Source organism: Mustela erminea, chromosome 13 (genome assembly GCF_009829155.1).
Source record: "Mustela erminea isolate mMusErm1 chromosome 13, mMusErm1.Pri, whole genome shotgun sequence".
NCBI classification, from domain to species: Eukaryota; Metazoa; Chordata; class Mammalia; order Carnivora; family Mustelidae; genus Mustela; species Mustela erminea.
Window position 1 is genome coordinate 38,590,216 of NC_045626.1, and position 27,609 is coordinate 38,617,824.

General features: G+C 33.5%; 1 protein-coding gene and 1 non-coding gene across 10 annotated transcripts in view; both read left to right on the plus strand.

Annotated features, from left to right (window-relative positions):
* The window catches only part of CCDC178 (coiled-coil domain containing 178), a 452,006-nt gene that overhangs the window by 65,508 nt on the left and 358,889 nt on the right, over nt 1–27,609 (plus strand). For all 9 annotated transcript variants that reach the window (XM_032311014.1, XM_032311010.1, XM_032311011.1 and 6 more), the window contains 4 exons: nt 2,897–2,979; nt 5,390–5,590; nt 10,351–10,571; nt 16,662–16,804. In XM_032311014.1, the coding sequence (XP_032166905.1) occupies nt 2,897–2,979; nt 5,390–5,590; nt 10,351–10,571; nt 16,662–16,804 (648 nt within the window). The remainder of the gene's footprint in view (nt 1–2,896; nt 2,980–5,389; nt 5,591–10,350; nt 10,572–16,661; nt 16,805–27,609) is intronic.
* LOC116572525 lies at nt 476–578 on the plus strand. The gene has a single exon (XR_004278385.1). It is a non-coding gene; the product is annotated as a U6 spliceosomal RNA (small nuclear RNA).

Below are 27,609 nucleotides of genomic sequence, written 5' to 3' on the forward strand. Positions count from 1 at the left end.
CATGAGAAACTCTTTAAGGAAACAAACAGGGTTGCTGGAGGGGTGGTTGGTGGGGGATAGGGTAATTGGGTGATGGGCATTAAGAAGGGTATGTGATGTGATGAGCACTGGGTGTTATAAGCAACTGATGCACTATTGAACACTACGTGTGAAACTAGTGATGTACTATATGTTGGCTAATTGAATTTAAGTAAAACTTTTTTTAGTAGACTAATGTATAAATAAAGGGTGGCATAGCTATTCAATGGAATGTTATTCAGCCATAAAAAGTAATAAAATTTTGATAGATGCTGTAATGTGGATAAACTTCTAAACCACCATGCTAAGTTAAAGAAACCAAATACAACATGTTACCTGTTGCATGATTCCATTTATATGAAACATCTATAACAGGTAAATCATAGAGATGGGAAGCACATTGATTCTTGCCAGAGGCTGGTAGAAAGGAGAGGGGAGAGATTGTTCAATATATATGAGGCTTACTTAGCAGCACATACACTAAAATTGGAATGATACAAAGATTAGCATGGCCCCTCTGCAAGGATGACACACAAACTCATGAAGCGTTCCATATATTAAAAAAAAAAAATGAGGGGCAATTCTTCTGAGGTAATAAACATGTTTTGGCACTAGCTGGTGATGATAGTCACAACATTGAGTGTAGTAAATGCCATTGAAGTTTACACTTTCAAATGGTTAATTTTGTGTTATGGGACTTTTGCCTCAATTAAAAAAAAAATAAGAATGGGGCACTTGGGTGGCTCAGTCAATTAAGCATCTGCCTTCAGCTCAGGTCATGATCCCAAGGTCCTGGGATCAAGTCCCATGTCGGGCTCCCTGCTCATCAGGGAGTCCTTTTTCCTCTCCCTCTGCCCCTCCTCCTGTTGCTGTTCCTTCTCTCTCTCAAATTTAAAAAAAAAAGAAAGAATCAAAACGATTTTGCTGGTCCAAAAATTACTAAATTTTAGAAAAAAAATACACAAAATGGATTCAATTATTATTGAATCAACAATTTTTTTATTTTTTATTTTTTATTTATAATAAATAATAATTTATTATTGAAGCAACAATTTTTATTATTTTCTTTATTAGTTTCAGAAGTAGAATTTAGTGATTCATCAATTGCATATACACCCACTGCACCTTACATAAAGTGCTCTCTCCTCTTCCAGCAAACCTCATGTTTTTCTTTCTTTCTTTCTTTCTTTCTTTAGTTTTTATGGTGTGAATGTTTCTTTTATTTTTAGTTTTTGAGTATAGTTGACACAATATTAATTAGTTTCAAGTGTGCAACATACTGATTCAACCTTTTTTAGTGTTCAAACAAGCAAGAAAAAAATATTAGATTATTTAACAAAAATATTTAAAAATGAAGTTGAAACTAATGGAGAAAAGATGATGAATATTTCCCTGACCTCATAATAAAAGCTTTTCTAAATGAATTGTGGAACAACAATGAAATAAATAGTATGCAGCCATCAGAAATATTAAACTATAGTCAAATATATAGGAAACAATGTCATATAGCTAAAGCAGCATGCAATATTTTATGACTAATTTTATAAAAATTGAAATATCATTAGAGTGTTCTGTTATAGCTAAGAAGAGTAAGTTAATATGGATTATTTTATAATGTGATTTTTGGTATGTATAAACTTAGTTTAATTTATAATGCTTCTTTAATAAGAAAAAGTAATAACTTAATAAAAATATCACTACCTGCTTTGTTGTTGATATTGTTTTTCTGATAACATCTATCAGAGGAAAAATGTTTCTTTTTAAATATGATGAAAAGTTAACAACAATATTTTAAAACATTTTTAATGATATTTATTTATTTATTTATTTATTTGAGAGAGAGAGAACATGCACAAATACATGAAGAATGGGCTGGGGGAGGAGGAGCAGAGGGAGAGGGAGAAACAGACTCTCTGCTAAGTAAGCCTGACATAGCGCTGGACACCAGGACCCTGAGATCAAGACCTGGGCCTAAGGTAGATGCTTAACACAGATGCCCCTAGAAAAATTCTTTAGAAAAAAAATGACATTTTAATTTGGATATTTTGCTAAAATGTTATTAATTTCATATCTGGGGGTGTCTGGGTGGCTCAGTGGGTTGAGCTTCTGCCTTCAGTTCAGGTCATGGTCCCAGGGTCCTGGGGTCGAGCCCTGTGTAGGGCTCTCTCTGCTCAGCAGGGGGCCTGCTTCCCTACCCCCCCGCCTGCCTCTCTGCCTACTTGTGATCTCTCTCTCTCTCTGTCAAATAAATAAATAAAATCTTTAAAAAAAAATTCAAATCTAAAAAAGTGTTTTTGGTCCTTGGATTTTATATGGTACCCCAAACTTCTAAACGGAAGTTAGAGAAATAACTCTCAAATTATTCTCAATTAAACCCCCTTTTTCTGATAGCAACACTATCTAGGGAAGACCAATTCATTTTCTTAAAAAACAAAAACAGGGACGCTTGGGTGGCTCAGTTGGTTAAGCTGCTGCCTTCGGCTAAGGTCATGATCCCAGCGTCTTGGGATCAAGTCCTACATGGGCTCCTTGCTCAGCAGGGAGCTTGCTTCTCCCTCTGCCTCTGCCTACCGCTCTGTCTGCCTATGCTCATGCTCTCGCTCTTTCTCTCTCTCTGTAGCAAATAAACAATATCTTAAAAACAAAACAAAAACAAAAACAAACTTCTTTAATATCCTTTCAAATATTTTTAGGTCATTTGTAACAAATTTTGAGTTTCTGTTAATTTACCATAAAATGTAAAGCCTATTACGTATTAGAATTTTGCTATATTATTTTCTTGTATAATAGCATTAGCATGTATGGTAAGTTCTACCATAAACATCTAAAATTTAATGTGAGAGGATCACCTAAAATTTGTTTTAATAACTTTATATAGGAGCAGAACTTCTTCCACACAAGACCAGAAGGAAGACTGGAGTATTGCTACACCAGTGAAAGAGGTTAAACCAGAAGAGAGAGGTAAAGTTGTACCTCATACTTAAATAAATGAAGTTATATTTAAAAGCTCATTGACTTTTCATTTAACATATTTTTAATGTTTACAATAATTTTTAAGAGTTTTATAATTCTTGTGAATATCTAATAGAGGAAAGAGCCTTCTATATCATTTAATTAAACAACAACATTCAAAAAATATTGAATATAATGTATACCGGACTGGGTCCCGAGTATATAATGATCCCTCTCTACCTCCCAAGAAGTTAACTGTAACTTGGTGCTGTCTAGTCGTGATTTCTGGGATAATCACAGTGTTCTCTATTTCTGTCTTCTGGTAGCCACATATAATATCTGCTTGAAATGTAGCTAGGAAGACCGAGAATTTAATTTTTCAGTTTAATTTTAACACTTTTTAAATGTAAATAATCACATGGGATTCATGACTACCACACTGGACATGGAAGCTCTACTATATTTATATTTTGTATGTAATATGTATGTATGTAATATTAATATATTTATAAGTATATTTACAAATATATGTAATATTATATATTTATAAATATATTAATATTCTATATTTAATATATTAATATATATAATATTTATATATGTATAAATTAAGATTAATACATGCACTTTATATATATTATATATTGTGTATATAATGTATATATATTGCATATATATAGTTTTCAAAGCTGTCTCTCATAGTGAGGCTCTGTTTTTACTGTTTCCTTTTCACTATTAATATCTACACTGAAGAAAAAATCTTATTTGTTATGTATTAATTTTTCACATGACAAATGCTAGAAGATTACTATGTTAATGGACATAATAACAGTTAAATTAACTGCAGTTATGTTATTGTAAACTCATACACATGATCCCAAAGTGCAAGACAGTATCAGGTTGACAAGATCTATTGTAATTAAATGTTTGTGCTAAAAAAAATTACAGGTGGTTACTCACCTACTCAATATGAAATAGTAAAACTAATTGAGATGATATTCTAGGAAAAAACTGAGAGATTCAATACAATGAATTGGAGACATCTGAAGTTATAAACGCAGCATCTATTCTAGAATGCTATCATAAAAACAGTACAGAAGATTGTGTAGAAACATGATGGATGTCTTTGGTAAAACATATTTTTATCACATCAGAAGTGATTTAAGTGGCATTAATTTAATTAAACATTTCAGACTCTCTTTATAGAAACTGAATAGATCATAAGTTGGCTGGAGAACACAGTGTTCACTGTGTATATTGTTATGAAAAAAACAGACAATTAAGGTTGTAAAATGTCCAGGATATGGTAGATTCTGGAAAAAGAAGACATAGAACAAATAAACAGAGGCCAAATCAAGGTCCAGTCCATAAACGATAATTTTTATGCATTCTTGTTTCTCAAGAATTCTTTTCAGGCAGCATGCCGAATTTCTTTGATAGGCTTACTAGGTTAGAAATAGAAACTGTGACTACTGAGCTTGCACTTATAACCAATATGTAATATCTTCTAGCAGAAAATTATTGCTTTATTGTCCAAATCAAAACAAAACAAAGCAGAGGTCTATTAGTTACCTTTATTTTGAACCTGTTTTACTGTTTTTCTTCTAGGCTCAGCTCTCTGAGGCTTTGCCTTTCTCGACACTTTGTGTTTGTTTATGTCTTCTTGTCATGTCACATTTTGGAAAAAGTCACTGTTTACAAGTATAAATCTCACCAGAGTGGAACCCATATCCATCTTCCTTACTGATCTATCCCTAGGGAGAGAGTGTATTGCCCAGAACATAACAGGCTCTCTGCGTGTTTCTAGTATAAATAGGTGAATGAATATCCATGTTAATCATTTTATTAACATTAAACCATATCTTTTCAGAGCTGTGAACCAGTAATTACAAATTTCTCTCATTACAGGAGTCAATTTGTGTTACAACTAAATAAATGGAATTTGGAAACAATGAATTCCTGGCAGGGCTAACTAAGGATGTTATTATCTGATAAGGATTATAAAGTATCATGTTTCTAGGAACCATCTGAGGATTTTCAGTATTGATATAATTGATATAATCATTATGAATTTCTTTTGTCATAGAATGAGAGGAAATACAAGAATAAAAATAAAGTTCTATAATATAGCTTATGAAAAAAATTTTTAGATAAAATATACAAGGAGATATTGCTTGAGATTCCTCTATTCTAACTATTTTACAAAGTGTTCACTTCAAAATCTGTCTTCAAAGGTTATAATTAATGTTATTATTTTATTATAATAAAACTCTTCAAAAGACTAATTCATTTTTCTAAAATTCTCTTATTAAACATATATATATTAAAAAGGAAAATGATACCATTAGTACCTATGTTCCCACCACCTAGTTTATAGGCTGATTCATTAACAAATGTGAATATATATTTCTATTTTAAGATGAAAAGTGTCCAGAATTAAAGCAGGAAATGGAAACATTGCTCTCAGAGGCCATTTATCTCATTAAAAGTCTAGAAACTGACCGTGCAGAAGCTGAAGAAGCTTTAAAACAACAAAAATCAAGAAAGAAAAAGATTCACATGAAAATTGATTCTTGGTCAATCTGGAGACTTCAAGAAATTCCATTAGCTGTGCAGAAAGGTAATAATAAGAATAAGAATAATAAGAATTTTTTCATATTCATTTCATTTCATTTCATTTCTTTTGTTTGAGAGGCATGAATAATCAATTGAAGCTTTGGAAAAAAGTCAACTCTGACCATATTGTTTTGCATCCAAACAGTGTGCTTTTGATAAATGCTATTAATGATAATGTTGGTAACATTTTATGTAGCTGGGACTGCAGTGAGAAAACCTGGACCTTCTGTAGTTTGGTTTTTGTTTGTTGGTGTTTGTTTGTTTTTGGTTTTTGGTTTTTTTTTTTTTTTTCCAGGCCATCTCTAGATTTTTAATAAAAGAAGAAATTTGGGGATCAGGAAAGCAGGTTAATTTCCTCCACCTCCACATAGCCTGACATCTAGCCTCTCTCCTCATCTGTGTCTGCAATAAGGAAACTCCTTGCAGCAGACCTTGAATTTGATTCTGGGGCCTAATCTGGGATTATGTCCCAGGTTATGGACTGTCCCAGGATATAGATGGGCAGGTGAGGCATATTTCCAGGTCACACTTGCTTGTACATCAGCTGGGGTGGATGGGCCCTGCCCCAGTGGGTGATAAGCCAAGCCCTATATCAGCAGTGTAGGAACCACTGGGAAAGCATACGTCAGACCTGGGCCCAGGATTATTTGCACCCTCCGTAAAGCTACTGTGAGAACTGAATGATGAATCCTGGAGACAGTCCTCACTTTGTTTGGTGTTTGCTGATAATTCCATAGTATTTATGGTGCCTGTGGGACATTTAAACTTTTGGCACATACTTCCCATGATGACTACATTATTTGAGTACTTGAAACTTAGAAATTTAAGTGATTTCCAATTGGTGTCATTGACCAAATCTTTAAATCTAGGAAAATAAAAGAGTTTTAAAATGATATTTTAGCAACATGCATCTGCTTTTGAGAATTCAGTAGTAGATCTTGAGAACTTCTAGCAGACAATAAAGCTGGAGATGCTTCAAAAGGAAATACTAGGTTTTTTAGACCACAGAATAAGAGACCTATCCTCAAGTATTAAACAGTCTAAAGGTAGTGGATTTTTTATTCTCCAAACACTGCTTATTAAGCATGCCTACTATATGATTCTACTGAGGCTAGACTTTGTTTATAAATAACTTTTAATTCAGTTAGAAATTTTAATTCTGGATTCACATGATTTATAAACGGTTATATTAGGGTGCTTATAAACCTATCATTTAAACTAAGACACTTTTGAGAGGAAAAGGGAGGCTGCTTTACCCTGAGACATTAAATTATTTGTTAGACTGAACACTCGCATATACCTTTGTTATATGTCTTCTAAAATTATAGTTTCCAAGTAGAGTGTGCACATTTTAGGGAGTTGCAAGAAAACATTAGAACTTTTATATTTATAAACTTTATTATTTTTATTTTCTTATTTGGTTATTGGGGTTTTAATTTTGCCATTATTATACTTGACAAAATAGAGTTTACCAGTGGTTCCTCGATTCTGTTATTTCAATAAAATAAATTAAGTGTAGGTTCAGTGACTGTTTACTCCTTTTAAATTAATACTGCGCTTACAGACTGAACTCACTCTTTGTTCACTCCCTTCTGAAGCAGAACTCAAGAAGCAGGAAATTGCCCAGAGCCTAGACTGGATGATTTTAATTCTGCCCCTGCCTATGCTCTTTGTTGCCCTTTAATAAAGAGTTAATTCTAAAAATTATGCAAAAAGTGCTCTAAACTCAGGTTAGAGTAGGCCTTTTCTACCCAAACTTTAAAGTGTGCATTTTACAAAACATTTGGTTTCTATAGCTATTTATAGAAGTAAATAATTCAGGCTTGGAGTGAGTTTGTTCTGATTCACAAGGTTTTTGAATAGAATTTATGATGTGCATACTCTACTAATACAAGAACATAAGTGTATAATTTATAAATACATACTTACATTCATATTGGTGTTTTAGAGGCAACCAAAGGTACAATAGGGTCAGAATAGGCATCCTGGGAAATTCTGGAGCCCAGTAGATTCTTGAGCAGATTCACATTCACATTCACAAGGAGTCGTCTGGAGTTTTTTTTTTTTTTTTAAAGAATTATGTGTTTATTTGAGAGAGAGAGAGAGAGAGCATGAGAGGGGCCGAAGGAACTGGAGAGAGAATCAGACTCCACGCCAAATGGAGCCCAAGGCAGAGCTGGATCTTACAATGCTGAGACCACAACCTGAGCTGAAACCAGGAGTCACACAATTAACCAACTGTGCCACCCAGACACCCTTGCAATTTTTTAAAATGTTTCGGAAGCCTTTCCTTGTCAGTGGTAGTAGAATAGTCGGTGGTAGCTGGTTTTATTTAATATTTTGCTAATAATTTTCTATATAATCTCATATGGCCTTTATTAGAGAAGATATTATAGTTCATGGGTTGTATGAAGTTCTACTTAAGGAATTGCCAAAATAAAATTAAATTGAGATATGTACATGCAGATTTTCCATACCTTATAAATGCATTTCAGTGATGGAATACATTCTTGCCATTGGGATAATTTATTGCTTGAGCTGTCTTTTATTTGAAGATCTTTAGGGACACCTTGGTGGCTCAGTCGGGAAAGCATCTGCCTTCAGCTCAGGTCATGATCCCAAGGTCCTGGGATCAAGCCCCATATCAAGCCCTGCATTGGGCTCCCTGCTCAGCAGGAAGCCTGGGTCTCCCTCTTCCACTCCCCCTGCTTATGTTCTCTCTCTTGCTGTCTCTCTCTGTCAAATAAATGAGATCTTTAAAAAAAAAATCTATTTAAAGATCTTTTTAAAAACTATAAAGATCTACTTACAAAACTGAAATTTATTTTCATCTGCTTTATTTTAAGTAGCTAACACATGCAATGAAATTTAAATTCATTTTTACTCTATAGTTTTTAGGTGACTTCTGTTTGTAAACTATTCCTGAAAAGTAGTGTGCTGTCCGGAATATATTGCCTTTATATGGATACATTTAGGATATAAAAAAATAATAATAATAATTTCTAAATTTTAGAAAAATTTTTTACAGGTTACAGAAGTATATATTCTTAAAGATTTTGGATTCTCAAAATCTTTAGCTTATGTGACAAGAAAAATGCTTAATCTCCTTAGTAGCCTTAATATTAAGTGTGATGTTTATAGAATTTTTAAATAATTTTTGTGAAAAACGTACATTTATAATTAATGAAAATATTAAGGAAATTCCATTTTTTCTTGGATATCTTGTGGTCAGTCCTCCAGATCCATTCATCCCCCTAACCAGCCCACTCACGCTTGTATCTTTTGTTTTGTGATCAGTGAGTCTGATTGATAATGGATTGCATCAAACATATCTTTTGTAATCTGTCCTCTTGCTGGTTCAACCACTGGGAGAGTGGCAAGAAACCATGGAAGATAATGGAAAAGAGTGAGGGTGGGGTTATATACCCTTGACTACTTTCCTTTCTACTAGGCCACTGCATTCCCCTTTCCCCCACAGAATGACAGCCACTGGCACCCAACATGCAGCCAATAATCTAATAAATGTCTTTTTATTTTTCCTCTCAAAAAAGATAATCGGAAGTAAGTTTTTCATCAGAAATCGGGTGTTACATAAGCTTAAAAAATATAGAATTAGATATGCACAGCTGTGTTTCCTTACAAAATAAGAGTATGTACACTTATTATACCCAAGCAGCACCTGAAGGCCCTAATAAACTAATGACTCAGATTTCCCTGGTACTCTTTATTGTACCTGCTTCCTTAGATTCCCTGATTCCCTGTCCTTCCCTTAACCTACATTCATGGGTCCATGGGCCATGACTGATTGGGCAATGACTGATTACCTAAAGGAAGAGAAAAAAAAAATCGCAGACTGGTTTAAGTACTGGTTTATGTATTTGAATGGTATGTTGACACAATTCTAGGAGCTGCTGTTTTACAATCTCAATATAGGAAGGGTGAAGACAGATAACCTTGAAGGAGTAAAGTTCTGGGTGCAAATGGGAAGTAGCAAAAAGGATAGCATAATCGGAGTTGGAAAGAACATGAATGTTGAGACTGGTGAAAGGGAGTTTAGGAGAGTGTTCTGGGGATTGATCTTTCAGAGGGGATGGAGTGTGAAGACAGTTGTGTCCCATAGAAATGCTCACAAGGTCCTTCTACTATGAAAGAAGACCTTAGCAATAACACAATGTTAAATCTTCTAATTTTGGTTTGCATTTAGTCATGTGAATTAATGTTATTTACTACAATAATGATTTGTAACAAATCACCTTGGAACTCAGTGGCTTACAACAATAAACGTTTTTTAATATAAGCTATCCTATTTGTAATAATTTTCAATTGGTTTTTTGTGTTTTGATATATAATTATATCAACAGAAAATAGTAATTATTTTTTCCTTTTCCTTTCTGACATTTATAACTCCTATCGCATCATTTTACTTCTAGATAATTTTAGAAGGCCTCCACTCTTGCAGTTTTTCCCATTTTGTAGTTCATAGAATAGTTATACATAACCCAGTATATAGATTGGTTGTAATAGACAGGATTCATACTAGAACACTTTTTAGCTTATAAAACATATATTTTAATCCCTTTGATGATAAACGATGAAAGCAATATATTTTATAATGCACTACTAAGTGTTACTAATTTAGTAAGCTTCATGGATAAGTAATTTCTGAATCTAAGATATTTCATATGTCTCTATTATCAAATAAATGTTTCTTTCTGGAGTTCTTGTTTTAAAATCGATTTTCTTTTGTTATTATTGTATGTCTAGAACATGAGGCCTATTTGGGAGATATTGTAGAATTACAATGGCATCTTGAAGATAAAACTTATCAACTAAAACATTTTGAGAAACAAAAGGCAAAAGTAGAAGAAGTTAATGCAAAGCTTCAAGCAGACATAGACTACATGAATAAATTTGGTCCTCTAATTAACTCAAAACAGAACCAAGAAATTGAAGCTCTGAAAGAATTTCAAACAAAGAAATTTGAGGTAAATGAATAAATGAATGGATATGCATTTTATAGATTTTTACAGCTGTAAGAAGTTAATATCTTTAAATGTTTCATTTTCACTGAAAATTAACCTACTATTAATTTCCTAAAGGAACTATTAAACTACACATAATACAATCAATTGATAATCATTTAAACTGTGTCATCTTCTGTTTTATACTTAGGAGTATTAATAGTCAACCTACTAATAGAATTTTGGATATTTAGAACAACATGATAATTTTTGAAGTTTTAAATCAAACTGGGAGAGAATGCAAGCAGAATATATCAGTCAATTTTATTGTTGATGGTAATAAACTATAAAATCTTTTCAATGATTAATTAACATTTAACTCTCCTTTTGTGGAATAGAAGAATATATATAGAGAAATAGAAATTTATAGAAAAATAAATTATTTATACCTGCCACTGAATGAGCAGATTTAACTCATATTTGTTTTTTATTTTTTTAAAGTAAATAGAGTTGTTAAGTATGTCCTGTATTCTCAGCGATTCCATTTTCCTTCCTCACTCTCCAAAGATAACCTTATCAGGAAAATCTGTCTCGAGGTGAATTTTGTATATTTATATATACATATTTAAGCATAATGAATGGTTTTTTTGTTTTGTTTTGTTTTTCAAATAGTATCAACCATTGTAAAAGTTTCTGCAAGTTGTTTTTTTTAATCTGACATTGTTTTAGAGGTCAAACTACTATTCATTCATTTTACTTGCTGTTTTGGATTTGACAACAAAAATAAAGCTAGCAAAAGCAAAAATAAACAAGTGGGGATACATCAGTCTAAAAATCTTCTGTATGACAAGAGGAAACATCAACAAAATGAAAGTTTATTGAATGGGAGAAAATATTTGCAAATCATATATCTGATAAGGGGTTAATATCTGAAATAAAGAACTTCATACAACTCAACACCAAAATAAAACAATATGACTTAAAATTGGGCTGAAGATCTGAATAGGTATTTTTCCAAAGAAGACATACAGACAACCAACAAGTACATGAAAAGGTTGTCAATATCACTAATCATCAGGGAATGCAAATCGAAACCACAGTGAGAGATCATCTCATACTTGTCAGAATGGCTATTATCAAAAAGACAAGAAGTAAAAAGTGTTGGCAAAAATGTAGAGAGAAAGAAACCCTTGTATGCTGGATATGTGAATTGGCGCAACCACTGTGGAAAGCAGAATGGAAGTTTCTCAGAAAATTAAAATGGAACTGTTGTATGACTCAGCAGTTTCACTTTTGGATATTTATTAGAAGAAAAAACACAAACTGAAAAGATGTGTGCACCCCCATGTTCATTGCTGCGTTATTTACCATAGCCAAGATATTAAAACAAACTAAGTGTCCATCAATGGATGAATGGATAAAGAAGATGTGGTATAGGTGTGTGTGTGTGTGTGTGTGTATGTATATACACACATATATGTGTATATATATTAGTGATATGTATTATATATATATACGTGTATATATATTAGTGATAAGTATTATATATATATATATGCACATACATACACACACACACATATAATGGAATATTGCTCGCTTAAAAAAAAGAGTGAAATCTTGCCATTTGCAACAACAGGGATGGACCTTGAGGACATTATGTTAAGTGAAGTAAGTTAGAGGAACACAAATACCATATGATCTCATTTATATGTGGAATCAAAAGAAAAAAACAAATTATAAAAAAGTTTCATGGATAGAACAGATTGGTGGTTTCCTGATGCAGGGTTTAGAAGATGACTGGAAAGGGAGTGAAAAAGTACAATCTCCTATTTATAAAATACGTAAATCATGGGGATTTAACATATAGAATTTTGACTATAGTTAGTACTATTGTATTATATATTCAGAAGTTGCAAAGACAGTACATATTAAAAGTTCTCATCACAAGAAAAAAATTCTAGCTATGTATGGCAATGGATGTTAACTAGACTCACTGGTGATAATTTCACAATATATAGAACTATTGAATCATATGTTTTATGCCTGAAATTATTATATATTAATTGTACCTCAATAAAAAATTGAAAACCTTTTATGTGCCAAAGGACACTATCAATATCTGATAAAAAGTTAATATCCAAAATATGTACAGAACTTACATAACACCAAAAAACAAGTAATACAGTTAAAAGATGGGCAGAAGACCTGAAAATATTTTTCCAAAGAAGAAAAGATATGTGAAAAGATGGTTAACATCTCAATCATCAGGGAAGTGTAAATCAAAACCACAATGAGATATCACCTTACACCTTTCGGAATAGCTAGAACCAACAAGACAAAAAGTAGCATGTTGGCAAGGATATGGAAAAAAAAAGAACCCTCATGCACTGTTGTGGGAATGTAAGTTGGTGCAGGCACTGTGGAAAACAGTATCGAGGTTCCTCAAAAAATTAAAAATAGAAATTCCATATGATCCAGTAATTCCACTACTGGGGTTTTACCCAAATAAAACAAAACCACTAATTTGAAAAGATATATGTACCGCTTTTTTTATTGCAGCACTTTTATAAAAGCCAAGATATGGGAACAACATCAGTGTCCATCGACAGGTGAATGAATAAAGAAGATGTAGTGTGTATATATATATATATGTATATACATATACATATGCACAACAGAATATTACTCAGCCATAAAATATGACAAAATCTTGCCATTTGTGCGAACATGGATGGACCTCTAGAGGATATAATGCTAAGTGAAATAAATCAATCAGAGACAAATACTGTATGATTTCACTTATGTGTAGAATCTGAAAAACAGGTATAGACCTATAAATACAGAGAACAAAATGGTGTTTGCCAGGGGAGGAAGTGGATGGATAGGCAAATGGATGAAAAGGAATGGGGGGAACAAGCTTCCAGTTATGGAATGAATAAACCACTAGGATAAAAGGTATAGCATAACAAGGGCACCTAGATGGCCCAGTCAGTTAAGTGTCCAACTCTTGATTTTGGCCCGGGTGGTGATCTCAGGTTTGTGAGATTGAGCCCCATGTCAAGCTCCACACTTAGTGCAGAGTCTGCTTGAGATTTTCTCTTCCTCTCCCTCTGCCCATCCCATGCCTTCCCTCTCTCTCTCTCAGATAAATAACTTTCTTTTTAAAAGGTACAGATTAGGCAATATAGTCATGATACTGTATTAGTGTTATATGGTAACAGATGGTAGCTACACTTGGGGTGAGCACAGTGTAATGTATGGGATTTGTTGAATCACTGTCTTGTACTTCTGAAACTAATTTTTGTGTCAACTGTGTGTCAATGAAAAAAAGTAAAAAAGATACTATCAGAAAAGTAAAAAATGTATACCTATAGAATGGGAGAAAATATTGCAAATTATATATTTCAGAAGGGTATGGTACCTAGAATATATAAAGAACTTTTAAAATTCAACAACCCAAGACAAACAGCCAAGTTAAAAATGGGCAAAGGACTTGAATAGATATATCTCCAAACACATACAAATAGGCAACAAACATTTTTTTTTTTTTGGTTTGTGAAAAGACAATTTTATTTATTATCAAAGGTGGCCATTGTCTGATGTGTTTATTTATAAGACTTTCAAGAAGACTATTAATATCAAATATTATACTAATGCAAAACTAGAATCTTGTTTTCTATCTGTTAAAATAAATACATAATTTTGGACTATTGATCTGCCCTTAAAAGAAGCTATTAAAGATATATGTTTCCTTGTGTCATCTGCCTAGATTACAGAGATTCTTTGTCCTACTAAAATAACTCTCTATGCTTTATATTTATTTTATTATATTCTTGATTATTTAAGTAAACTGAAGTTCCTCACTTAGGAAAGACTATGGCTCTTTAAAAATCACATTACTTTTAAAAATATTTTATTGTCACTTTGGTTAAACTGGCAATGAAGTATTACTGCACAGCAACCCATGATTCTATATTAATCAAGTGTTCAACTCTCCCAACAACTTTTGGTATTTGGGTAACAAACATTTAACAAGATAGATCTCAACATCATTAGTCATTAGAGAAATGCAAACCAAAACTATAGCGAGATACCACTTACAGCCATTAGGATGGGAATAAATATAAAACAGAATATAACAAGTTTTAGTGTCTATGTGAAGAAATTGGAACTGTGGCACCTTGCTGGTGAGAATATAAAATGGTTGCAGATGCTGTGGAAAAGATGCTTGCATTTCCTCAAAGAGTTTAACACTGAATACCATATGCTCTAGGAATTATACTCCGAGATATATACTCCAAAGTACTGAAAACTGATAACCAAGAAACAAAAGCAAATGTTGTACATAAATGTTCATGGCAGCAGTGTTTGTATTAGCCCAAGGTGGAAACAACCCGATGTCCATTACCTGATTAATGTCTAAATAAAATGTGATATATCTATACCATAGGAAGGAAATTTTAAAAAATGAAATACTGTTATATGTCACAACATAAATCAACTTTGAGACATTATGCTAAATAAGAAGCTAAAAACAAAAGATCACATCTTGGGACACCTGGGTGGCTCAGTGGGTTAAGCCTCTGCCTTTGGCTTAGGTCATGATTTCAGGGTCCTGGGATTGAGCCCTGATTTGGGCTCTTTGCTCAGCAGGGAGCCTGCTTCCCTCTCTCTTTCTCTCTGCTGCTCTGCCTACTGTGATCTCTCTCTTGTCAAATAAATAAATCTTTTTAAAAAAATCACATTCTGTATAATTTCATTTATATGAAATATCCAGAACAGATAAATCCATAAAACAAAACAGATTAGTGATTGCTAGGGGCCAGAGGAAGTATAGTGTAGTGTTTTATTTATAGTCCTTTATCATATAACTTTATTTTATTTTATTTTATTTTTATTTTATTTTATTCTGCTGTCTTGACTCAGTTTTGAGGTCCTGGCTAGAGATATGCTAAAAAAACTAACTGCTTAAAGGACTGAACGCCTCTAGTCAGCGTGCTTGAGCCCTAGTGCATATCTTGCAAATTGCAGATAATTGCAAATCAAGCTCCAAGGTTCTGTTGCCTCCAAATTCTGCAAGCAGCCCAGCCTCAGAACACCACAGAGCCACAAGAGTATTATCCACATCAATTGGAGTATCAATGGCGGAAGTATATAACAATGCCACACAAACCCAACTCAAGAGCTTGCCTTGGAGATGAATTTGTCTCATATGATGTAACCTGGTTCCCAACATGGAGACCATCACCCCAGCAATGCCCGCAGGTTACCTCTTCTAAAGGCACTGAGAAGTTGGACGTGGTCTATTTGATATTAGGAATTCTCTTACATTCTCTTCGCTTAGCTCATCATTCTGGTGTGTTCCTTGCTCTCTACTAAAATGTGTACATCTACACTCCTATGCCTGAAGGATAATCTTGTAGAGGTTACTACTACCTGTGCTATTCAAAACATTAGTGAACATTATTGCTTTTTTCAGGAGGCAATTGCTTTATTTCAGTCTACCAATTGACCCACTGGGGAGAGGACTGTTCACTCCCTACTGCCTTGTACTTCCTTCGAGGGCTTTCCAGCAGGAGGTCCAGACTACAACCACTTCTTCTCTAGGTTGACAGAGAATGGAGAAATGGAGAGGGAAGGGAGAATGTTTATGATATTTGACAATTAATAAAAACTATAAAAATGGAATATTTTGGATCCTTTCATTAAGATAATAATGATCATTCCTGATAGGATTACAGTTGATTTCACTTATTTTTTCATCTGTTTTCTACAGTAAAATATTATTTCAACAATAAAAACAATAAAAAATAATGATTATTTTGTGGGTTAAAAAATGAATATTTTGTTTTGCTCATATCACCTGGAATACTGAACTTTTTTCTTCAATACCTTTTATGTATCCCTCGTATTGATGCTTTTCAGGCTAATGGAAACCTAAAAATTTACTGTGCTAATAGAATAATATGGGAAGAAAATTGATGTAAAGGACTTTTTTTTTTTTAGATCAAAACTACCTAAATTTAAGTCCTATCTCTGATTTTTCTCTTGCCTGATTCTTTTAGTTACCCATTAAGTTCATGTATTAACAAAAATAATTTTCATTTCTAGGCAATGGAATTATACAAACAAACTCAAGAAGAACTTGAAGAAGCTATAGAAAATGTTGAAAATGCCAAATTGAATGTTAAACAAATTAGACAAAACATGGAGCAAGACATTCATAATGATGAAACAACCATAGAAGCCTACAAGTAAGAATTTTTCACTAACGCTGCTTACAGCATTTAGAACAAAAATATTGATTAAAATGTAATTTATATTCCTGTATATAAATTCAGATAAAGAGAAAGAATCTCAATAACCTATATTTATCTTATGACCAACTTTATATATAAATTAAGATATGTGTCTTTTACATATGTAATATACATATGTATAGATTCCTAAAGTACTATTTTTCTGTCATTTTATTTACAAGTTTTTTAAAATTTTAATTCCAGTATTGTTAAGATACAGTATTATATTATTTCCAGGTATACAGTATAGTGATTTAACAGTTCTGTACATTACTTAGGGCTCATCATGATAAATGTACTTTTTAATCCCCCCCTCTATTTCACCCATTTCCCCCCACCCACCCACCCGATATCCCTTCTGGTAACCATTAGTTCTCTGTAGTTACCAGTCTGTTTCTTGATTTGTCTCTCTATTTGCTCTTTTCCCCCCCCACTTTGCTCACTTGTTTTGTTTCTTAAATTCCACATATGAGTGAAATCAAATGTTAATTGTCTTTGACTGACTTATTTTGCTCAGCATGATATTCTGAACTCTAGCCATGTTGTTGCAAATGGCAAAATTTCATTCCATTTATGGCTGAGTAATATTCTATTCTATATGTACACCATATCTTCTTATCTTGATAAATCAATGGACAATTGGGCTACTTCCATAATTTGGCTACTATGTATGATGAGTGATGTTGAGCATCTTTTCATGTCTGTTGGCCATCTGGATGTCTTCTTTGGAGAAATGTCTATAGGTGTCTTCTGCCCATTTTTAAATTGGATTATTTGTTTTTTTGGGTGTTGAGTTCTGTCAGTTCTTCATATATTTTGCATATTAACCCTTTGTCAGATATGTCAATTGCAAACATCTTCTCTCATTCAACAGATTGCCTTTTAGTTTTTTTGATTATTTCCTTCTCTGTGCAGAAGCTTTTTGTTTTGATGTAATCTCAATACTTTATTTTGTTTTTATTTCCCTTACCTCAGGAGACCTATATAGACGAATGTTGCTATGTCCAGTGTCAGAGAAATTACTACTTGGCCTCTCTTCTAGGACTTTTATGGTTTCAGGTCTTACATTTAGGTCTTTGATCCATTTTGAATTTATTATTGTGTATGGTGTAAGAAAGTCATCCAGTTTCATTCTTTTGCATGTAGCTGTCCAGTTTTTCTACCACCATTTATTGAAGGGACTTTTTTGTCCCCATTGTATATTCCTTCCTCCTTTGTCAAAGAATAATTGACCATATAATTGCAGATTTATTTCTGGGTTTTCCACTTTGTTCCATTTATTTATATGTCTGTTTTTGTGCAATACTGTACTGTATTGATTGCTACAGCTTTGTAATATAGCTTGAAGTCCAGAATTGTGATGTCTCCAACTTTGCTTTTCCTTTTCAAGATTGCTTTAGCTTTTTGGAGTCTTTTTTTTTTCCCTATAAATTTTAGAATTGCTTGTTGTAGTTCTGTGAAAAATGCTGTTGGTATCTTAATAAGGATTTCATTTAACATGTAGATTGCTTTGGGTAGTATAGACATTTTAGCAATATCTGGTTTTCCTATCCACGAGCATGGAATGTCTATCCATTTCTTTGTGTCATTTTCAGTTTCATCAGTGTCTTATAATTTTCAGAGTATAGATCTTATACTTCTTTGGTAAGTTTATTCTTAGGTACCTTATTTTTTTTGGTACAGTTATAGATGGGATAATTTTCTTAATTTATCCTTTTTCTGCTTCATTATTACTGTATAGAAATGTGTGTTAACTAACTAGAGTTTAAATAAAACCTTGAAACAAGAAAAAAAAGAAATGCAACAGATTTCTCCACATTGATTTTGTATACTGTGACTTTACTGAATTCATTAATCAGAACTACTAAATGTTTTGGTGGAGTCTTCAGGCTTTTCTATATATTGTATCATGTTATCTCAAATAGTGAAAGTTTTCTTCTGCCTTAAAAATTTGAATGCCTTTTATTTCTTTTTGTTGTCTGATTGTTATGGCTTGGACTTCCCGTACTATGTTGAATGAAAGTGTGAGAGTGGACATCCTTGTCTTGTTCCTGACCATATGTGAAAAGTTGTTCTTCCCTAATGAGTATGATGGTTGCTGTGGGTTTTTCTTTTAAAACCTTTATTGTGTTAAGGTATATTCCCTCTAAACCTCCTTTGTTAAGGGTTTTTATCATGCATGATGTTGTACTTTGTCAAATGCTTTTTCTGCTTCTATTGAAAAGATTTTTGTACTTTCTCTTTTTATACCCTTATACTTTTTATACATTTATAATGTGATGCCTCATGTTGATTGATTTTTTAATACTGGACCACCCTTGCATCTTGAGAATAAATTTCATTTGATCGTGGTAAATGGCTTTTTTTTTTTTTTACTGTATTGTTGGATTTGGTTTGCTAGTATTTTATTGAGGACTTTTGCATGTACATTTATCAGTGATATTGGCCTGTAATTCTGTTTGTTTTTTCGGGGGAGGGGGTGGGTTTGACTGATTTTTATAGATACACTTTTTGGGATTGATTGATTGATTGATTGATTGGTGCCTTTATTTTCATTGGTATTAGGGTAATGCTGGCCTCACAGGATGAATTTGGAAGTTTTTCTTCCTCTTCTATTATTTTTTTCAATAGTTTGAGAAGATTAGATATTAACTGTTCTTTAAATGTTTGGGAGAATTCACCTCTGAAACTGTCTGGCCCTGGACTTTTGTTAGTTGAGAGTTTTTTAATTACTGATCTAATTTCTTTTTTTTTTTTTTTAAAGATTTTATCTATTTATTTGATAGAGATGATAAGTAGGCAGAGAGGCAGGCAGAGAGACAGTAGGAAGCAGGCTCTCCACGGAGCAGAGAGCCCGATGTGGGGCTCGATCCCAGGACCCTGGGATCATGACCTGAGCCGAAGGCAGAGGCCTTAACACACTGAGCCACCCAGGCGCCCCTACTGATCTAATTTCATTTCTGCTAATCAATCTGTTCAAATTTTTTATTTCTTCCTGATTCAGTTATGGTAGGTTATATATATCTAGGAACTTATCCATTTCTTCTAGGTTGTCCAGTTTGTTAGCATACAATTTTTCATAATATTCTCATTCAGTTGTTTGTATTCCTGTGGTGTTTGCTGTTATTTCACCTCTTTAACTTGTAATTTTGTTTGAGTCCCCTCTCTTTTTTCTGCCTTTTGTTTGTTTGTTTTTGGTTTTGTTTTTTTGATGAGTCTGCCTGGAGGTTTATCAATTTTGTTGATCTTTTTAAAAAACAGCGCCTGATTTTGTTGATCTCTTCTACTGTTTTATTTATTTCTCTATCATTTATTTCTGCCTTAGTCTTTCTTCTTTCCTTCTTTCTCCTGGTTTAAGTTTTGTTTGATATCCTTTTTCAAGCTCCTTTAGGTGTAAGTTTAGGTGGTTGGTTTGTTTGTTTGTTTCTAGCTTCTCGAGATAGGCCTGTAATGCTATAAACTTCCCTCTTCAAACCATTTTTGCTGCATCCCAAAGTTTTGGATCCTTTCATTTTTATTTTTGTTTGTTTCCATGTAATTATTCATTTCTTTTTTGAATTCTTGGTTGACCCATTCATTGTTTAGTAGTATGTTATTCAACCTCCATGTATTTGTGGTCTTTCCAGACTTTTTCTTGTGGTTGATTTCTAGTTTCATAGCACTGTGGTCAGAAAAGATGTATAGTATCACTTAAATTTTTTTTTAATTTGTTGAGACTTGTTTTATAACCTAATACATCATCCATTTTGGAAAATATTTGTGTACACTTGACTTGAAAAGAACGTGTATTTTGCTATTTTAGGATAGAATGTTAAGTCCATCTAATCCAGTATGTCATTCAAAGCCACTGTTTCCTTGTTGATTTTCTGTTTGGATGATCTGTCCACAGATGTAAGTGGAGTATTGAAGTCCCTACTCTTATTGTATTACTATCGATTAATTCCTTTAAGTTTTTTATTAACTTCTTTATGTATTTGTGTACTCCCATGTTGAGTATATAAATATTTATATTTGTTATATTTTCTTGGATTGTCCCCTTTATTATTTTATTATGCATTTCTTTGTCTCTTATTACAGTCTTTGTTTAAAAGTCTATTTTGTCTGTTATAAGTATTGCTACCCCAACTTACTTTTGACATCCATTTGCATGATAAATGTTTCTCTGTCCCCTCACATTTATTCTGCATGTGTCTTTAGCTCCAAAATGAGTCTCTTTTGACAGCTTATAGATGGATCTTATTTTTTATCTCTCTGTCACTCTGTCTTTTTTCTTGAGTATTTAGTCCATTTATATTCAAAGTAATTATTGATAGTTATGGATATATTGCCATTTTGTTATTTATTTTGTGGTTTTTGTAGTTTTTCTCTGATTTTTTTCTTCTCTTGCTCTCTTTCATAGTTTATACTGTTTTTTGGGGGGATTCCATTGGGTTTTTATATAACATTTTCTCCACATAGCAATGTAGATTAAGTTGATGGTTGCTTAAGTTGGAACTCATTCTTTACTCCTCTCTCCCCCAAGTTTTAGGTATATGGTGTCATGTTTTATGTCTTTTTATTTTGTAAATCACTTGATTGATTTTTATGGATACGCTTATTTTTACTGCTTTTGTGTTTTCTATTTTTCATACTTTCACTTATGTTCTTTCCTTTCCACTCAGAGAGTCCTCCTTAATACTTCTTGTAGGACTGGTTTCAGTGATCATGACTCCTTCAGTTTTCCTTGGTCTGAGAAACTCTCTGGCTCTCCTACTATTTTGAATAATAGACTCTCTGGTTAGAGTATTCCTGGCTGCACATATTTCCCTCTCACCACTTTGAATATATCATTTTACTCCTTCTGGCCCACGAAGTTTGTTGCTGAAACATTTGTTGATAGCCTCACAGGGTTTCCCTTGTATATAACTCTCTTCTTTTCTCTTCCTACTTTTAAAATTCTTTCTTTATCACTACCTTTTGCCTTTTTAATTACTATGTGTCTTGGTGTGAACCTCCTTGGGTTGATTTTGTTGGGGTGATCTCTGTGCCTTCTGGATCTGGATATCTGTTTCCTTCCACAAAATAGGAAAGTTTTCAGGTAATCTTTTTTTTAATAATTTTTTTGCCCCTTCTATCTCTCTCCTTCTTCTGGGACCTCTATAATGCAAGTGTTAGTATGTTTGATGGAGTTTCTGAGTTCCCTAAGTCTATTCTTAATTTGTATAATTCTTTTTTCTCTCACTTTCTGAGCTTGATTGTTTTCCATTACTCTTCCAAGTCATTAATTTGTTCCTCTCCTTCCTCTGCCTACTATTTATCCTTTTAAGTGTAGTTTTAATTTCAATTATTGTAGTCTTCACCTATGATTGGTTCTTTTTATCTCTTTGTTAAGGGGCCTCCCAGATGTTCTCCACTCTTTTCTCAAGCCCAGTGGTATCTTTATAATCATTACCTTAAATTTCTACTAGCCATATTACTTACATGGTTTCACTTAGGTCTCTTGCTGTGGTTTTGTCCTATTCTTTCATTTGGGACATATTCCTCTGTCTCCTCATTTTGTCTAATTCTCCATATCTGTTTCTATATTAGGAAAGTAAGCTATGTTTCCTGCTCTTGCAGGTAATGGCCCTATGAGGATGAGGTCCTGCAGTGTTCCCCAGGCACTTCAGGAGTGTCTCTTATGTGTGTTGCCTATGCCTCCTGTTGTTTTCTGGCCATTCTTTCCTTCAGTCCAGTCATTTGCAGAAGCTCTCTTTGCTTTTTGTGGGCAATATTTGGTCTGAGCTAGATGAGGTGCATTTTAACAAGGTACACGCTGGTCTGCTTGCAAAATGAGACCTTCCAACCTTGCTGTTAGAATTCAGGCACCGCAAAATTCATGGGTAGATGATGTGGTTTGGGCAGGGTTTGCACCAATATTCTGGGGGAGGGATGCCACAGTGCAGCGACATGGCAAGCATGACTAGAAAGGATGGATCTGCTGTACTTAGAGGGGTTAGGGCTTGGTACAGGTAAGTAGGGAGCATTGTTGCTGTACTGATTCCTGTAGGTAGCCATGTGTTTATGCTGGGGGCAAGGGAGAGAAATGACACCTGCCAGCTTTTTTATTTCTGGAGAGGTTTCCCTGCTATCTCTGCTCCTATGATACATGCTGTGAGATGAGTAAATAACTCTCCTTCCAGTATGCCCCAGACATTTTTCAAACTGCTGCTTCTATGCTATCCTTGTGGCTGTTTATTTTGCTGTCTCTTTAAGGGCAGGGACTTCCTATTGCCCTCTAGGCTCTCCCATAGCAGAGGCTGCTGAGTTTTAAAATTCCAGGCTTAGGGGCACCTAAGTGGTTCAGTAGGTTAACCGTCTGCCTTGGGCTCAGGTCATGATCCCAGGGTTCTGGGATGGAACCCTGTATCAGACTTTCTGCTCAGCAGTTAGTCTACTCAGCAGTGAGTCCACTTCTCCTTCTGCCTCTGCACTCCCTCTTGCACTCTCTCTCTTGCTCTTTCAAGTAAATAATAAATAAAAATCTTTAAAAAGTAATACATGTGTGTACATGAATATATGCATATATGTGTATATTTATGTATATGAAAATCTACTATTAGGATAGAAAAACTATAAAATCATATGCACTTAATATAACCTAGAAATATGTAAAGAAACTGCTGAGAGCATTATAAGAATAAATTGACTAGCATCAGGTTTTTAAATATTTCTGTCAGAAAACGATAGATCAAGCAGACCAAATTAAGTAAAACACTCCTTGTTATCACACTCCTGGTTGTTAGCAGGTTGATTTTCAAGGGTCGTTGGCCTAGATTGTGTCCTTGTCATGTGGGCTTCTCTATAGAGCACCTCAAAACATGGCAGCTAAATTCAGAGCAAATAAGCAATAGAGCAAGAAAGTGCCAGCAAGACAAAAGTCACAGCTCTTACTACTAATCATAAAGATGATATTCCATCACTTTTACTTTACTCTGTTTATTGGAAGAAACTCTCTGGATGTGGCCCACATGCAAGAAGTGATTTTAGGAGAGAATATCAAAATGCAGATATCACTGAAAGTCTTGTTGGAAGCTGCTTACCAACCACAGAGCTCTTTGGTAATTTGCACTTTTCGTAGTTGGAGGTTTGTGGGGTAATACCTATGGCTTTCACAGTAGACCCAGAATACAACAGAATTATATGGATAATATTCCAGAAGAAAGTCTTCAGAAGGTTTGAAAATGTAGAAAATAGGAGAAGATGATCAAGAGGCATGGAAGATAAAATAAGAAAAACTAATATGTGTTTGTGTCCTAAAATGGTACCAAAGCATTGTTTAAAAAGTTTATATATTAATCTTTTATATATTTATTTATTTATTTATTATTTATATAAATTTTAGATTTATATTATTTATATGTTTATTTTTATATTATTATTTTTATATTAAATTTATTTATGTTAATATCCATATATTATTTATATATTAATTTTTTTAAAGATTTTATTTATTTATTTGACAGAGAGAAATCACAAGTAGATGGAGAGGCAGGCAGAGAGAGACAGAGAGGGAAGCAGGCTCCCTGCCGAGCAGAGAGCCTGATGCGGGACTCGATCTCAGGACCCCGAGATCATGACCTGAGCCGAAGGCAGCGGCTTAACCCACTGAGCTACCCAGGCGCCCCTATATATTAATCTTTTATATTAATCTATAAAAGATTATATATAAATTATATAAAAGAAAATGCCCAGGGATAATGATAATTATAATGCATAGATCAATAATACTGGAAGACTAACAAATCCCAACAGAATAAATAAAAATTGATCCACATTCAAAGTATCTTAATAAAATAAAATTAATAGACTTTCAAAATCAAGAGATGATCTTAAAAGGAAAGCATAAAATAGTTTCATAGCAATCAGTCAAAAAGTATATTGCTTAACAAAAAAGAAAATTAGATTACAGATATATTTAACATATTAAAGATCAATTAAAAATCAAGAAATCTATGAAAATAGAAAATATCCTTCAGGGGAGACCTGGGTGGGTCAGTTGGTTAAGCTTCCGCCTTCAGCTCAGGTCATGATCCCTGTGCCCTGGAATCAAGTCCTGTTGGGCTCTCAGCTCAATGGGGAGTCTGCTTCTCCCTCTCCTGGAGGCAAAAAGTATTCCAAGAATCCATTTACAATGATGAATAAATTTAATCAACTCCCGGAAAGGTATAACAACTTTAAAATAAGAACCTGAGAGAACTTCAAAACATAAAGCAAAACCCAATGGCATTAAAAAAAAAAAAAGACGTAGGGAGACACATTGTTATAGCAGGTAATTTTAACACACTTTTCTCAATAATAAAAAAAGTAGTAAAAATTAGTAGTGATAAGGAACAAGGTTTCTCAAACATCACCTTGGAAACTTTTAAAAATGCAGACTCTCATTAATAGGACTGAATTGTGCCTGAGATTCTGCATTTTGTAGAAGCCCCTAGGTAAAGCTGATTGTCCAAAGACTGCACTTGAAATAGCAAGGAAATACAAAGATTAACCTTTATGATTAGTAAACTTGACCTAATGAAACAGTAACCAATAGTACATTCAATAAGTAGACTGCATTTGAAACAGCAAGGAAATATAAAGATTAAGTTTTATGATTAGTAAACTTGACCTATTGAAACAGTAATCAGCAGTGCATTCAGTAAAGTAAATAAGGAATACCTACCAAAAAAAAAAAAAATATATATATATATAAAACACCCCAAGTCACTGAGCCAAAAGTGAAGACTCAATAATTTTCAGTAGGTTGAAACTGGATGTTCCCTGGCTAAACCACAAATTCAGCTAGAAAGTAGTAATAAATAGACAAATATAAAATAATAAATTCATCTTGAAAAAATTTTAAATGTATTTTTTAATAACCCATGGATCAAAGAAGAAACCAAAATTCAAATTAGAAAATACATGTAACTAAGTGACATATAACAAATCTGATGAGCTACAAGAGTGATGGACTTATTAAATAATAGACAATATTTAAAATATGTATTGTATGTGAGGAAATAAAAACATTAACGGGTATTACCTAGATAATAGAACTATGTATAAATTTTGTGTTCTTCATTTTGCTTATATTTACTTGATTCCAGCTCCACAATGAATATGATCATTAATCAATTTGAATGAATAAAAATTTTATTTTGATATACTAGACCATAAAGAATTTACAGCGAACAAGAGGAATTAGAAGAATATGATAAAACACAAACACATCAAGAATGTAATAAAAAATACTCCAATTACTAAAATGCAAAATGAAGTCTATATATATTTTTAAATACTCCCATCTTATTGGAATCAAACAAATGCAAGTTGAAATACTTGGATGCTATTTATAATAATACATGGCTACATAATTTGTTTTTAATAATACACCATACTGGAGATTTTTTTTAAATAGTTACTTTTGCACATACATAGATAGCAGTTATATATACTTGTTATATACATCTATAGGCAATTTGACAATATATATGAATAACTTTAAAATGAGACAGAGAGGCTGGGAAGATGACAGGGTAGGAGGATGCTAAGCTTGTCTCCTCTTATGGGTACAACTAGATAACATTCACAGTAGTGTAAATAACCCAGAAAATGACTTGAAGACTGGCAGAACAAACTCAACTAAAGGTATAAAAAAAAGCACATCATGGAAGGTAGGACAGGCAGAGACAGGAATTTGGAACCAAACAGACCATGGCCATCCAAGGCAGGGAGGGAGCCAGTTGTGTGAAGAAGGACAAGAAACAGACTATCATATGGGGAGCTTGCAAGGGCTAGGTGGATTCCCATAACATTTGGCGTTGAAACCAACAGGGGCTGAATCTTGTGAGTTCTTAAAACCAGGGATTTAGGCCTGGAATTTTATTTTAATTTTACTTTTAATATATTTTTTAAAAATTTTTAAAAGATTTTATTTATTTATTTGAGAGAGCCAGAGCCAGACAGCAGGAGCAAGGTGAGAGGGCAAGAACAGGAAGAAGAGCAGAGGGAGAAGTAGACTTCCTGCTGAGCAGGGGGTCAGATGTGGGGATCTGTCCCAGGACTCCAGGTTCAAGTATGTTTTCTAAGATTCTACTGTAAGCATTAGAGGAGTTGTAAATGATTTGTTATATAAAATTTTAGAGATATGTTTATTGTTCTTCATGATTTTTTAATTTGTTGGGAATTAATACACATGCAGAAACATGATTATGTATGCTATCAAGTGTACATATTAATGATTTTTTTCCCAAGATTTTATTTATTTATTTGACAGAGATCACAAGTAGGCAGAGAGGCAGGCAGAGAGAGAGGAGGAAGCAGGCTCCCTGCCGAGCAGAGAGCCCGATGCGGGGCTCCATCCCAGAACCCTGGGACCATGACCTGAGCCGAAGGCAGAGGCTCTAACCCATTGAGCCACCCAGGCGCCCCACATTGATGATTTTTAAAATATGTATTCATTCATGTAACCATGCCCCTAATTTAGGTATAGAAGCTTTTCAGCATACTGGAGATTTCTCTTGTTCTCTATCCCAGTCTGTACCACTGCCCCCTTCTTCCCCATAGAGGTCATCTTCATTCTGACTTTTATCACCAGACTTAGTTTTTTGCCTGTTCTTGAAATCCATATGAATGGAAACATGCATATAGCATATGCTCTTTAGTATCTTGAAGCTTTACATTGTAGCTCTTAACAGGTAGAATGATTCTTCCCATTTTAGTCTTCTAAATTTATTCTGATTTAGCAGATAGGAGATTGA